This window comes from Rhododendron vialii, chromosome 9a (assembly GCF_030253575.1).
Source record: "Rhododendron vialii isolate Sample 1 chromosome 9a, ASM3025357v1".
Taxonomy (NCBI): domain Eukaryota; kingdom Viridiplantae; phylum Streptophyta; class Magnoliopsida; order Ericales; family Ericaceae; genus Rhododendron; species Rhododendron vialii.
In genome coordinates, this window is record NC_080565.1 from 22,824,314 (window position 1) to 22,839,150 (window position 14,837).

General features: G+C 43.4%; 1 protein-coding gene across 1 annotated transcript; it reads left to right on the top strand.

Moving 5' to 3' along the window:
- Nucleotides 1–624: 624 nt before the first annotated feature.
- LOC131299708 (uncharacterized) lies at nt 625–2,459 on the top strand. The gene is made up of 3 exons (XM_058325286.1): nt 625–1,467; nt 1,552–1,678; nt 1,843–2,459. Exons 1-3 carry the CDS (start codon nt 625–627, stop codon nt 2,457–2,459), a joined length of 1,587 nt encoding a protein of 528 aa, XP_058181269.1.
- Nucleotides 2,460–14,837: the final 12,378 nt, after the last annotated feature.

The window sequence follows — 14,837 nt, forward strand, 5'->3', positions numbered from 1 at the left end:
CCCTAGATATTTTCCTCCATCGTTTCTAAATCTTTTAATTAAATTGTTCTTTAGTTTAATTAGCTCTTCAAAACAAACCAAATCAATCAACTCTTTTCTTTCTGAACTAATCTGCAAACTAGTTGAATTTATCGTAACTTAGCCATTCAGTCCCAGTTGGAACGATACTCGGTCTTAACCATTATTCTACGGAGTAGTAGTTAATTCTTGATTTTTATAAAAAAAAAATTTGACACGGAACGACGCGGTCAAATTTTGGCGCCGTTGCCAGGGACAGTTTGCACGGTTGCGTTAATTTAATTAGTTTTTAGTTTAGTTCATTGGTATTTATTTTTATTTTGTTTGTTAGTTTTGGTAGTCTTAGCTACAGGGTACGAGGCGACAAAACGAGCAAAGATCACTGTGAAGAAGCGGTGTCGTGATATAAAGCGATTTCGTTGACCCACTGTGAGTTTGTTCTGATTTTTGGCAAATTAGTGTTTGTGTCTGGAGTACCCCATTTTTACAATCAAAGGGTATTGAACTTGCATGCTTGGTCGTCGATCACAGGAACCTGAACTCGTACCTCTTAATTTTGACTTGGAAAAGAGACGTAGGGGTAATAGAAAGACTAAATTAGTCACAATGGCAGATGATAATCCTAATGGAGAAAGGAGGGTTGTGATACCCGACCCCCTCCCTCTCAACTCACACTTCACCCCCACGGCTTACACTGCACCATCATGTGTACGATTACCCGCAATCACGACTAACAACTATGAGATTAAGCCTGGTACACTCCAAATGCTCCCTAAGTTTCAAAGGCAATCTCAAGAGGATCCATATCAACACATCACTGAATTTGAAGCCCTCAGTTCCACGCTTTTAATTCATAATTTTCCGATGGATGCATTGAGATTGATTCTGTTTCAATTCACTTTGATAGGGAATGCCAAACATTGGCTTAGTACTTTGCCAGCTAATTCTATAACATCTTGGGCGCAAATGAGTGCGGCATTCCTTAAGAAATTCTTCCCCATAGGAAAAACACTCAGACTTCGGCAGGAGATTACCACTTTTCAACAAGCTGAGAATGAACAGTTCTATAAGGCTTGGGAAAGATATGGGGATCTCATTCGTAAGTGTCCACACCATGACATACCTAAGTGGCAATTAGTACAGAGTTTTTATTCCGAGCTGCATCTGCAGCATCGTGTGATGGTTGATGCCTCATGTGGAGGCTCTGTGATGGTTAAGAATGAAGAGGATGCCTGGCAGTTGTTTGAAACTATGAGCGAAGGGTCCTTGCAAAATGTTTCTTTTGAGAGGAGAACTAAGTCAGTCATTACTAGTTCTGATAAGCCACGAGGTATGCTCGAGATTAAACCATCTCATGACCTCCAGTCTAAAGTAGATGCACTGACTGAGAAAGTTGAACAATTTCTCACCAAGGGATCGGCCACCTCACAGCCTCCACCTTATCAGGAGGCATGTTCTTTATGTGCTAGTCCGGCCCATTATATTGTTGACTGTCCTGCAGCACCATGATTCCCTTTGTTTGTGCAAGAACAGGTTAACGTTGCACAAGGGTATGCCAATGCGCAGGGTTTCTCCAAACCAGGTAATGATCCTTTTTCCACTACTTATAACCAGGGATGGAGCAAACATCCCAATTTCTCATGGAAGACGGAACACCAGGGTAATAGTTTCGCCCAGCAACCTAGGCCATTCAACACGTAGTTTAACTCTGCGGCCTATCTCTCACCGAATCAGCAGCAAGCACCTCCCCAATCCTCACGGGATCCATCCTTTGAGGAAAAGGTGCTACAAGCGCTTGACAGACTAAATGACACTCAACAACAGGGGCGCACCAACACACAGTCCATCGCAAGGTTAGAGACCAAGTGGGTCAAATAGCCAATGCACTCAATCGTAGGGAAGAAGGTAGGTTGCCCAGTCAGCCTGTCCAACCCCCTGGAGAACAGTTTGTGATTCATGACCCGCCTCCTGCTGATGCTAAGGTAATCATGAGTTTGCGCAATAAGAGAGAGGTCGAAACCCGACCAGAGAAAGCGAAACCGAAGGAGCATTTGGCTCCCTCCGACCCAGATAACTTTGGGGATGAGAGTTCACAGAGTAAAAAGGGAACCCTTCCAGTCACACCCTCACCATCCACCTCCACTTCAAGGGGCTCTAAGGTATCACCCTATGTGCCTAAAGCCCCATTCCCACACTGTCTCAATGCCCCATCTCCTTTCCTCAAGAAGGGTGTGGCTATGGAGGATATTCTTGAGGTTTTTAAGCAAGTGAAAGTAAACATTCCTCTCCTAGATGTGATCAAACAAGTCCCCACTTATGCTAAGTTTTTGAAGGACCTCTGTACTCAAAAGAGGAAATGTAAAACCAATGTATCGAAAAAGGTCCTTCTCACCGAGCAAGTGAGCTCAGTGTTCCAATCAATTGCTCCCCCTAAGTTATAAGATCCAGGCACCCCTACTATTTTCATAGGAATAGGGAACCATGTCATTGAGCGAGCATTGCTAGACTTAGGGGCTAGTGTCAATTTGATACCTTACTCTGTGTACGAACAATTGGGGCTTGGGGAGTTGAAGCCCACGTCGGTTACCTTACAATTAGCTGATAGATCCATTAAGGTGCCACGTGGAGTAGTTGAGGACGTTCTTGTTAAGGTTAATGATTTTTACTTTTCGGCTGATTTTATAGTCCTTGACACAGAACCGGTGCAAACCCTCAAACAAACTCCAGTTATTCTTGGTCGTCCTGTCACGCCCTCGATTTTCAACATAATTAAGTAATACATTTTAAATAAAGAACCTCGCCTATCATATATATATTACCCAAAAAGGTTCCCACCTGTCTGAAATTACAAATCGAATCCCCACGATCAAAGGTTTACAACCTTGGCGCTTTGGCCCCAAAAATACATAATTGCAAGTACGATCCTGTTTAGGATATTACAAACGTTTGGTCAAAAGGATTAAAGTAATGTGTTACAGTTACATCTCTGGCAAAATAAAGTTAATACAAAGATGCTAAAGTAACTACATGAGGTTAGCTTCCAAAAAGTCTTTCATTCCCAAGCACACATTGCCTACGAGCTATTGTCCAGCATTTGAACCTGAAAAGAAAGATTAGGTTGAGCTACACTAGCCCAGTAGGAAAATCTCTACCAATTCGATGTATGAATATAATGATACGGGTAGGAGGGATGAAGTCAAGAGATTCAGCTCAATCAATGGTCAACAACGAACTCACAAGAGTGCCAATAAGATCATTCTAAGATGTGCCTTTGTCTTAATATGCTAACTAGTTCACAAGACATTAACAACTCTAGCAATCTCGAAGCGGCTTTCTATCGCCAATTTCCACCATCGGTATTTCCACCCCTTGCGTCACCATATAACAATCACGAAGGTTATCGTATTTCCACCCCTTGCGTTACGTAAACCCTAACAACTTGGATCACCGTATTACCACCCCTTGCGTTACGTGACCCACTTGAGTCTCCGTATTACCACCCATTGCATTACGAGACTCCTTACCCCAACTCCCGACACATACGACTACTCTCTTATTCACTATGCTAGCTATGAATTCCAAATGATCACACTCATACAAGGGACATCTTACAACATGTCAACAATGTCACATACGAGCCATAAACATTCACAAGTAATCAACAATTAATAGGATGCATTATAACGAGATCTTAACCGTGTAATTCTCTATTCGTTTCTTACTAACGGAAGACCAATGGACCAAAGGTAATGTTAATCAATCATAGGAATTTAATTGAATGTACTTGAGATAGGTTTGGAAGTGTCCGAAAGGGTTTAGAAGCGATCGGGGTTCCAAACCATGAAGGGGAAAACTTTTCAGAAATTTCCAGTTTGCTACATGTAGCAATTAAGGGCGCTACATGTAGCCAGCGAACAGAATGAAAAATCTGGGTTTGCTACATGTAGCAATTAAGGGCGCTACATGTAGCCAGCGAACAAAATGAAAAAAATCTGGGTTTGCTACATGTACCGGGTAAATGCTGGTACATGTAGCACCTGGGTTTTTCAGCACGAATTTACAGCTTTCATGGGCAAACACAAGGCTTCCAAACAACGATCCAAAGCAAGTTTTGGACACCAAATCAACTCATAAACATACATAGAAAGTTAGAAATCCCTACCTCGATTCAAGGAGCGAAACCTAAGAGATTCGAATGAGCCCTAACTCCAAACCTTTGAAATCAACCGAAATCCTCTCCTCCAAGCTTAACCCAAGGAATTTCGAGCCTAAGAACGCGATTAGAAAGTCGAATGAAGGTTGATCTTTAAGGTTTTGGAGGTATAAGGTGGAGTTTTGTGAGAATGAGCAAGAGAGAGAGAGAGACGTTGAGGGGAGGAGAGAGAGCCGAGAGTTTGAGTTGGGAGAAAAAATGATTTCCTACCACTCACACCACTATAAATATACTCACATATTTTGCAAGTCACACACACATCCCTCTACTAACAATTGCATCATTTTAAACCACAATTCAAATATTCACCACAAAATTCATATTTTCCCAATTAAGCATTTAATGAACATTTAATTATATATAATAAATAAATAAAAATACGAGTCTCTACACGTCCCTTCTTGGCGACTGCTAATGCAAACATTCATGGGAGGAGTGGGGAGATGGAGGTGACCTTTGGAAACATGACCCTTAAGCTTAATGTTTACAAGGCTGCAAGACCTTCTCCAGTGGAAGAAGACTGCTTTGCAGTTGATGTCTTAGAGGGCTTGGTGGAGGAGGTGTTGCCTTCTATTTTGACCAATGACCCATTGACTGCTTTTTTGGCTCATTTTGACTTTGAGAATTTTGATATTGATCAGTCTATTGAGGAGGTTAACACTTTACTTGGTTCCACACACCTAATGGTCCCCCCTCATCGACAAATCAAAATTGAACCGCCCACTCCTTTTGTTGGGTCCCCATTAGAGCTTGGGTTACAGCATGTGCTACCTGAATCTATGGCTCCATGTGTTAATTTAGTAGAGGCTATCACGATAGATTGCGGACATACGGAGTGTATTCAAAGTTGGGGGGTAGATGGTTCTTGCACAAATATTCATGGTTCAGAGGGAGAGATGGAGAGTAACGTGTCTTGTCCGGTCTTAATTTTTCGGGTGAATTTCGAAACCTTGCCATTTAAGCGCATTTTTCCTTGGCACGATGATTTTATTCATATGGTGACTAGAGGGACAATTTTAACTCGATTATGTGATCAACTATCTTTCATTTTTCTAGACGGGTCGGATAATATCTTTTGGAATGATCCATCTCGATTAAATTTTAAGAGGAGAATAAAACTGTTTTTAGACTGTTGAGTGTGAGGTAGATCGTGACAAGTCTAGGAGACTTTAAATCCTTGAAGGATGAGATACCTTTAGTGTTTGCCGTGCTCAAACGGTTTCTAACGGTCTGGTATAGCCACCTTGTCAAAGCTATGTATGTAGTACTTAGGAGGTTGGGTCTGGCGGTAGGCACGTAGTTAGCAGTGAAAAATCTGTCTGAACCATCCGACTTTAGTGTCCAACTTGGCGGAGATTGCTTCATAAGCCGAGTGGTGGGTAAGGAATCTGGCAACTCCAGATGGAGTGACAGCCTATTAGATGATGGCACCACTTCTCAAGATATCATTGAATCCTACGTATATTGCTCTTCCAACAAGTAGGGAACCACAGTCTTTGACAAGGGAGAAAAGTAGTACCCGTGTCTTTCGCGTGAAGAAAGTGGTGGATTTTAATTGTTGTTTATTTATTTATTTTATGCAATCTCATGAGTTTTCTTTTCTTTTTGCTTAGTTTTTGTTTTGTCAGTTAGTTTTGTAATTTATTTTTGTATCTTGTTTTGGTGGAGACTAACGCATTGCAGGTTGTTTCGTTCAAGTTTGGGGGCCTCTCGGCCACCATACTCTTTTTTTTGCTTAGTTCTCCGCTCGAGGTGATATCTTTCCTCCATTTTTCTTTTCATTGTCTTATTTCTTTTAGTGTCTTTGCAATCATTGAGGGCAGTGACTAGTTTAAGTTGGGGGATGGGGCATACTTTGGGTGCTTTCTCTAGTAGTTTGTTGAGAGTCTTAAAAAAAATTTGAGAAAACTGAAAATTAAAAAAATGGGAGCCTTTCTGCATGAGATTGTTGTTTGTTGTGCTTGCTTGTTGATTACTTGAGTATAGGCATGCTGCTACCATTTCGATATCTCTTTGGCAGAGTAGTTTCATTTGCTGGACTGCTAGTGCTTTTGTTTTAGCATTTTTGCACATTGCACGTTGGGCCTTGATTGCTTGTGAGCTGTGATTTGACTGTTCTTAAAGGCTATGATTAGTAGAGACTTGTACCCTTGTGAGCTTTTGAGCCTTATCTTTTATTGGAGTGGTGTCAATTAAACTCTTTGTTTCTCATGGAAAGAAACACATTTGTTGTCAATCTCATCATCTTTGGCCGCCGAGTGTTGGAACTTGAATGCATAACAATATCTTTTGGTTTTGGTTTGTCACATGGATGTTACACCCCTAGGAGAGGATTATACGCACTTTCTTGATATTTGGGCCAGTTCGTTCCTTTGTGTTCACATTTATCCCTTGCGAGCCACATTGAGCATTACAGATTTAGCCTTTTCTTGGTTAGCTCCACCTTCCATATTGTGTTTGGAGAAAGGTGAGAATGTAAAGGTTAATTTTTTGGTAGATTGTTGAATTTTGTGAAGTATTGGTGGTGTCCCTTAAAAAAAAACACAACAAAATAAAAAAAAAAGAGAGAAAAAGGGGCACCGATAAGTTGGAAAAATGAGGAATGGTTGCTTTGTAATTGAAAGATGTTGAAGGGTTAGAGGGAGAGATAAGGTGGAGTTGAATTAATGTTAGCAGGGTACAAATTACATATTTGCCTTGTTTAGTTGAAATACTCGTCTATTCTCTCACACTTGAATCTATTTTTACCCTAGCCTTGATACATTATCCCATCCCTAATGCTATAATCTTGAAAAAAGTCCTGTTTGATCTTAGGGGTGTTGGGTTGAGGTTTGATTGGTGGAGAGTTCCAATACTTGGCATTTTGTTCATGAGATTGTGTGTCCACTACATAAAGGATTCTTTTCGTGTCATAGTGTGCGAAGTACTTTGCTTTCCATTTACGTAACCTCCAAACCGCACACTCGAGAGTTCATAATACACCTTGTTTCGAGTGATTTCATTTGTGAGTGCATGACCCGGTGAGAATTGAAGTCGAGGATCGGTCCGGAGAGAGAGGTTAGTTATTGTTCATATGTGATTGAGGCCCGTATTCACACACGCTAAGCTTAAGTGCGACAGTTTATTTGGATTGTTAGCGCTCGGAACTATGTTTGCCTTGCTATATCTTTGTGGTAGCTTTATGTCCTCTGCTTGATATGTTGATAAGTTGCACGACAGGTTGTGATTTTTGTGTTGAAAGGTTTTCCCTATGTTTGTGGGTGTTCACTGCTGATAACCTTCGCAGTTTTACGAGACTAAACTCGTCCTATCGGAGCACCCGGGGGTTCAAATGTCCTATCTTTCATTGCTTTCATTAGTTGTTTAGTTCTTTTCTTTGCTAGGGACTAACAAAGTGTAAGTTGGGGGGCGTGATAGGTGCTGAAAAGCACCTGTTTATTCCCATTAACTTAGGTTTTGTCGGTTCTATCTAATGTTATTTAATGAGATTTAATTGGTTTGTAGTGTTTTAGGGCTTACGGAGCATTCAGACATGTTTTGGAGTAATAATCGTGAATTAAGGATGTTCCGGTGGAGGCCACTGCGAGAAGAGGAGCGAAAAGGCAGAGGCTGACAATCTAGTCCGGACCAAAGACTTGCTGGCCCGGACAACCAAGTCTGGAATAGAAATTGAACAATTTGATATTCTGGTCCGGACAATGGAGTTGCTGGTCCGGACCAGCAGGCAGCGGGGCATTAATTCTTTGTTTCGTTTGTGTGCCAACTATAAAAGGGGACTTAGTTTATTACTTAGGTTAGCTTGACTTTTCCCAGCAGCTGTCCAGAAACGAGAGAAAAAAGAGGCGTGATAGGGAGATTTTCTCCATGTTCTTCATTCGTTCTTCAATCTCGATCACATCTTTCTTCTCCATGGCCAGCTAAACCCCTTGTCTAGGGGGAAGATGAAACTTCACACCAAGTAACTCTATTTTATGTATGGGTTTTAGGTTTATTATTCGGATCGATTGTGAGACTAAGAATCCTTTCCGTTTCAATTGAATGGAATGATTTTACTTTTTCTTATCTATTGAGTATTTGTATTCCGGATTTCAAATACCTAGTTTTGCAATGGTTTTCATCGATTGTGGTTAGAGTTCTGAGATAGATTATGCTCGTAAGACGGATCGTGCCGTTAGGTGGCCAAATCGTGTTACTGAGAGACGGTCCGTGCTATGGGATAGTTTATGCCTTTTAATAACATGATTATTTTCTTGACGATTATTGTTAGGATTTGCAAGTCCTAGCAATACTCTCTTTTGATTCGAATAAATAAACCTAACCTATGCATATTGTTGTTACGCGGTCGGAGTGGATTCCAAACCCTAGATATTTTCCTCCATCGTTTCTAAATCTTTTAATTAAATTGTTCTTTAGTTTAATTAGCTCTTCAAAACAAACCAAATCAATCAACTCTTTTCTTTCTAAACTAATCTGCAAACTAATTGAATTTGTCGTAACTTAGCCATTCAGTCCCAGTTGGAACGATACTCGGTCTTAACCATTATTCTACGGAGTAGTAGTTAATTCTTGATTTTTATAAATTTATTTTTGACACGGAACGACGTGGTCAACTACCATCGACGCCCGACCACCACCTCCGCTGCCTCCGCCAACGAAGCCACCATTCTCTCTCTACAAGGTCAAGATCTCAAAACTAGAAGGTTTGATCCGAAACTAGTAAATCACTCATTTTTCGCAACTAATCTTCCCTATTTTTCTGTTTCTTCCTTAAATTTCTTTGATTTGATACATTACTTTGACCTAATTTTCCAAGGGAATAAAAACCCTCTTCTCAAATTTGGGTCAAATGAAAAATTAGGGCTTTTAGGAACCTGGGCATGGGTGAAGTCATTGTTATATCTACTCGCTTAGCACGGTTGTATCTTACTTGCTTTCCTAAAATTAAGGCTTTTAGGAACCTAGAACTATTAGAGCTTGTTAGGATCGGAACACAAGATTCACGACTATAAAACAGTAAAGAAATCGACACAGCAATATACGTGGTTCTCCAAAATCTGGTACATCCACGAGAGCGAGAGAGCAATCTTTCTTATTGATGATCACAGTACATAGGGTTTTACAATAAAGAATATTTATACCTCCTCTATTCCTGCCCTAATCTATATTATGGCTTGAATACCCATAATACCCTTATAACGTTCCATTCCGTTCTGTTTCGTTGTGCTTTGCTTCACTCGCTCCACTCCATTACGCTCGCAATTGGCCCTTATTGTAAAACTTCTCGGTACCTCTCATATATGAGCTACAAGTTCTAACAGAGCTAGATTTGTTTTGTTCTATAAAAATCCCCAACTCCAAAACCAATTTGCAAGTGGTAGAAACCATATAGATATAGGAGTATTACTTAATTTATTTATATCTTGACATCTGTTTTCTATTTCAGAGCAAGCATATATGCACTTTATTTAGCTATATATATGAACAAAAATACAGAACTAAATTGTTTGCTAACTTCTCTTTCTCATTTTACTCCTCTGTTTTTTTTCCCAGCAACTAGAAAGATTCCAAGATAAAAATAGTGACATTGATTCTTCGAAGGTTTGCAAAAGCTAAAGGAGATTCTTTGATTCCACGGTAGCCACATGTACCGAAAGTGCAACCTCAAGCTATAGAACATGAAGGGAAGTGGACCCAATGTGCGATTGTATGCGTAAAGCTATGTTGAGGACTTCAACGACGGTGAAGTACCGTGGAAGAGGGTTCTTTGTTGTAGTTTAATTTTCATTGTTTTTGTAGCAGGCCGAACATAACTGTCCGCGTATGGTCGATTGTGGCCATAAATGAGATAAGGCTCGGCTCTATGCCGAGGTTTATCGATTACCGGCATTGCACTCACCTTACGCCTGGCGCCAGAGAGTATCACCTGGGCTCGGCCACCTTTTGGAGGACAGCTTTGTTGAAGAGCCCTTCGACTAAGTCGCCCACTAGGCTCGGCTAAGTGTGGAGCTTGGCCACCTGCTGAGCCATGTGTTCTCCCACGTGTTGAAGCGGTTACGCCAAAGGATCATGATGAACGCACATGGGAGGTGCCAGCTCACACCAAAAATGGTTACTAGATCTATTCTGTGATGTCACGATGATGTCACTTGGCTCGTGCAGGGCGCATGCCCGTACTTGAGGATCAAGCTAAGGAGGACTCTATAAATAGCGAAGGATAGCCCTCCTATGAGGTACACACCGCTAAACACCTAAATCCTAGCTTCTTGCTTTGCTCTCTGTGCATTCTCATTCTCTCGCTGGAGGGCCTTGCCGGGCAACCCCCGGCCGAGTCTTAGTCGTGCATTCATTGTGCAGGTTAGATCGAGAAGGCTAGAAGATCAACAAATCAGCGAAGGAGGAATTTGAATTAAGGATCATGGGCCACATAATTGGTGAACCTGACGTGAAACCTCAGAACTTTTGATTCAAATGGCTCAAACCCTCTTCAAAACCACCTTCCTCTTCTAAAGACAATCACAAATTCAACCACCGTGAGCGGAGATCTATCGGATGTTATTGTTTTGGGGGCCAAAGACGCCAATGGAAACACGATTCTTCCACCATTCCCCTAGAGACACATGTCCATCTCCATCCCCGCCAGTTTCGGGCTATCTCCGGCCACGAACGACGTAATGGCGACTTACATCTGCCTGTTGCAACGTTGAGACGACGAAAGGGACAACGAACTGGCAACCCTGCGAACGGAGGTGGCTCAAATGAAGCAACACATGCAGAACGCCGCACCAGCAAGCCGCGTCTAGATCTGTTCGAGGCAGAAGGCAGAGACGCCAAACTCCTCCTCTACCACCTCCTCCACCACCGCAGGAGCAACCCCACGAAGCAGGCTACCGCGGTTCCGTCAAAGACCACCTTGGCTTCACACCAGAAAAGGGCGACGCTAGGGAACTCATCCTCTACAAATGGCCAACAACCTCTGAGATGCACCGCTCAAGGAGCCACTAGGAGCGGAGAAGATCCATGGACACCACCAGGTCCTTCACAAGCACCTACTCAATTGGACGCACGAAGTTCTCCCGAACCACAGCCTTTCATTATAGCTGAGGCTCCTTGGAAATGAGACGTCACGTCTCTGAATGCCTCAGAGAAATTCCGCCTGAAAACCTGGAAAATGAAAATTGGTCTCGGAGAAATGGGAAGGGCGTACGCCTTGAAGGGCCGAATGACGACCCCAAAACTGGTCGTGAACAAGAGAAGTCCGTCGAAGGGCCCCACCGAACGACCACAGATTTGAGAAACAAACTTTGGCAACGAGATCGGGAGAAACCCTCAGAAAAGGAGTCCAAAGAAAGGGACTTAAAGTGGTTGCGGTCCGATGGGCTCGGCAAATCGACGCGCCCAGGCTTTGAGCGGCAGCTGAAGGATCTCGGCGTCTCGCCCTTCACATCCCACATAATCAACACAACTGCTGAATCCAACTTCCACTTGCTAAAGTTCACGAAATTTGACCCAACCACTTACGAAGCTTACACTCACCTGATTCACTTTCGTCAAACAATTGAACTATGCACCAAAAAAGACGAAATCAAATGCAAGGCGTTCCCGTCCAGCCTCGGCTCCCTTGGACTCCAGTGGTTCAACAAATTGCCCGCTGGATCCATACGAAACTTGGCCGACCTTGAACGCGCCTTCAACACTCGCTTTATCACAAGCAACAGGACCGCTAAGGAGCCTAAGTCATTATCCTAGATGAGGAAGCTCCCATCTAAAACACTCAGGCAATATGCCGAACGATACTAGCAATTATTCAACGAAATCCCTAGAATCGATGACTACTGGGCTGTACGAACCTTTAAAAATGGCTTGGAAACTGGCAACAAGATCCTGGACGAACTTGCTATCCGCCCACCCCATGGCATGGGCAAGTTGATGCGCATCGTAGAGTGATTCTGCGCTCTTGAAGAATTTTACGTGGACCGAGCGCCTCAGGGAATACCAAACCCAACTACCCTACTTCCAACGGTCACGTACATCCCTGCTGCCAGCGTCAATCATAACCCAATAGTCCCAGCAAAAGAAACATGTCAACAACATCAAGGAAGGAAAGAAACGTCTGCCGAAAGTGCACGACTATGTGGCCGAAACCACGCACTTCAAAGAACCCATCTGGTCTCTCCTAAAAGAAATAATGAGACAACCATGGTTCGAGTGGCCTACAGGGAAGCTCGGCACAGATACTGGCCAAGAAGATCAGAACCCAAGGAAAAAGTGCTCGTATCATAACGAGCTCGGCCACTACACAACGGCATGTGCCTCGTATAAGGCATTGTTGGAGCGTCTGGCAACCAAGGCCATCTCGACCAGTACATTGATCGAACCAAAATGCCACCCGTCAACCTGTCGGAAATCCCAACCCAAATGAGCCACGGTCGACGATACACATTATCCACGGCCCCGTGACAAAGGAGTCTGAAACAAACCTTCATGCCGATCTCGATCGCGCCTCCATTTCCAAGCAGGTACTCGCGGTGGGACCTGGATCCAAATGCCCATGTCCAGAAGAATTGCCTAAGTGGACAATAACTTTAACCGAGCGCGACCTCGAGTAGGTGCAAACTCCACACTCCAATGCCCTCGTTGTGACTATTCAAATTGGAGTCCATGACGTCAAGCTTGTACTCATCGATCAAGGAAGCTCGGCAGAGGTCATGTACTATGACCTGTTCAAAAAACTTGATCTACCAGAATCAGCCTTACAACCCACCGAAGTACCTCTCATCGGATTCAACAGAGCACCCGTTTGGCCACTCAGTCGAATCTTCGTTCCAGTCACTGTCGGCTCGAAAACATTGAGCATTGAATTCATTGTCGTCAATGTGCCAAACCCGTACAACGCAATCCTTGGCTGAACCTGGCTCCACAGCATGCAGGCCATTGCTTCCACTTACCATCAGGTTGTCCGATTCATTGGCACAAATGGACGACAAGAAGACCTACGCGGCAATCAAGTCGCCTCTAAAAAGTGTTACATTTTAGCTTTCCACAATTCCACCAAAGCTAAGCAAGTTCAATGGGTTGAGGTCCCGGACATGGCAATTATTGACAACATTGGCGAAAATGCTGAGGACAAAGCATAAGAGGACCTCGTCCAAATGCCCATCAACGAGGATGGCTCTTGTTTCTTCTTACTCAGCTCTTCCATCCGAATACGAAGAAATGTTCCAATTCCTTAAGAACAACATAGAAGTTTTTTCTTGGACCCCCAACGAGATGCTAGGGGTCGACCCTAACTTTATCAATCACTCTCTCAACATAAAGAAAGACGCCAAGCCCATCGTCCAGAAGGCACGACTTTCAGCAGCCGAACATGCCGACGCCGTCGTGGAAGAAGTCAATCGTTTGCTGGAAGTCAACATCATCCAAGAAGTACAATACCCAACCTGGCTGTCCAACACAGTGGTCGTTAAGAAGAAAAACGGCAAATGACGAGTTTGCGTCGATTATACCAATCTTAACGATGCTTGTCCAAAGGATTGGTTCCTACTCCCCAAGATTGATCAACTTGTGGACGCAATAGAAGGTCACACTCGGTTAAGCTTCCTCGATGCCTACCGTGGCTACCACCAAATAGCCATGGACCCGAACGACATGGAAAAAATTGCTTTTATCACACCATATGGCATCTTTTGCTACCGAGTCATGCCCTTTGGGCTCAAGAACTCGGGCGCCACATTCAACCGAGCCATATTCAAGATGCTGCACGCCCAAATTGGCCACACCGTGGAGGCCTACATCGACGACCTCATTGTCAAAAGCCAGAAGGAATACAACCACCTCCAAGAGTTGGCTGAAGTCTTTGAAATCCTTAAACTCCACAAGCTCCGCCTAAATCCTGAAAATTGTGCGTTCGACGTGAGCGCAGGGAAATTCCTTGGACACTTGGTCACTCGACGTGGTATTGCAGCCGACCCCAACCAGATCAAGGTCGTTAAAGACTTGCGCCCACCAAGAACAATCAAGGAAGTACAAAGGCTCACCGGGATGACTGCGGCTCTAAACTAGTTTATCAGCAAATCTTTAGACAAGTGCCACGCATTCTTCCATGCCTTAAAGGGCAAGAGCCGACGCAGTTTTGAGTGGACTACGGATTGCAACTCTACCTTGGCCTATTAAAGGAATACTTAAGCTCGGCCCCACTATTGGTGAAACCAAAGCAGTTTGAGACCTTGTATTTGTATATTGCCATCTCTGCCCACGCAGTCAGTTCAGCATTGGTGCGGCGAGTTGACATGGACGACATGCCCATCTACTTTACCAGCAAGACGCTCCTCCCAGCTCAAACACGCTATCTACCCCTTGAGAAGTTAGCACTTGCTCTTGTCTCGGCTGTAAGGAAACTCCTACCTTACTTCCAATCCCACACCATCACCGTCCTAATAGAGCACCCTCTTAAAAGCCTTTTCCGGAAAGCTGATCTTTCCAACAGGGTCTCCAAATGGGCAGTCTAATTAGCAAACTTCGACATTCATTTTGAGCCGCGAACGGCGATCAAAGGGCAAATTCTCGCCAACTTCATCGCAAAATTGACACCGGAGGACACGAAAATTCT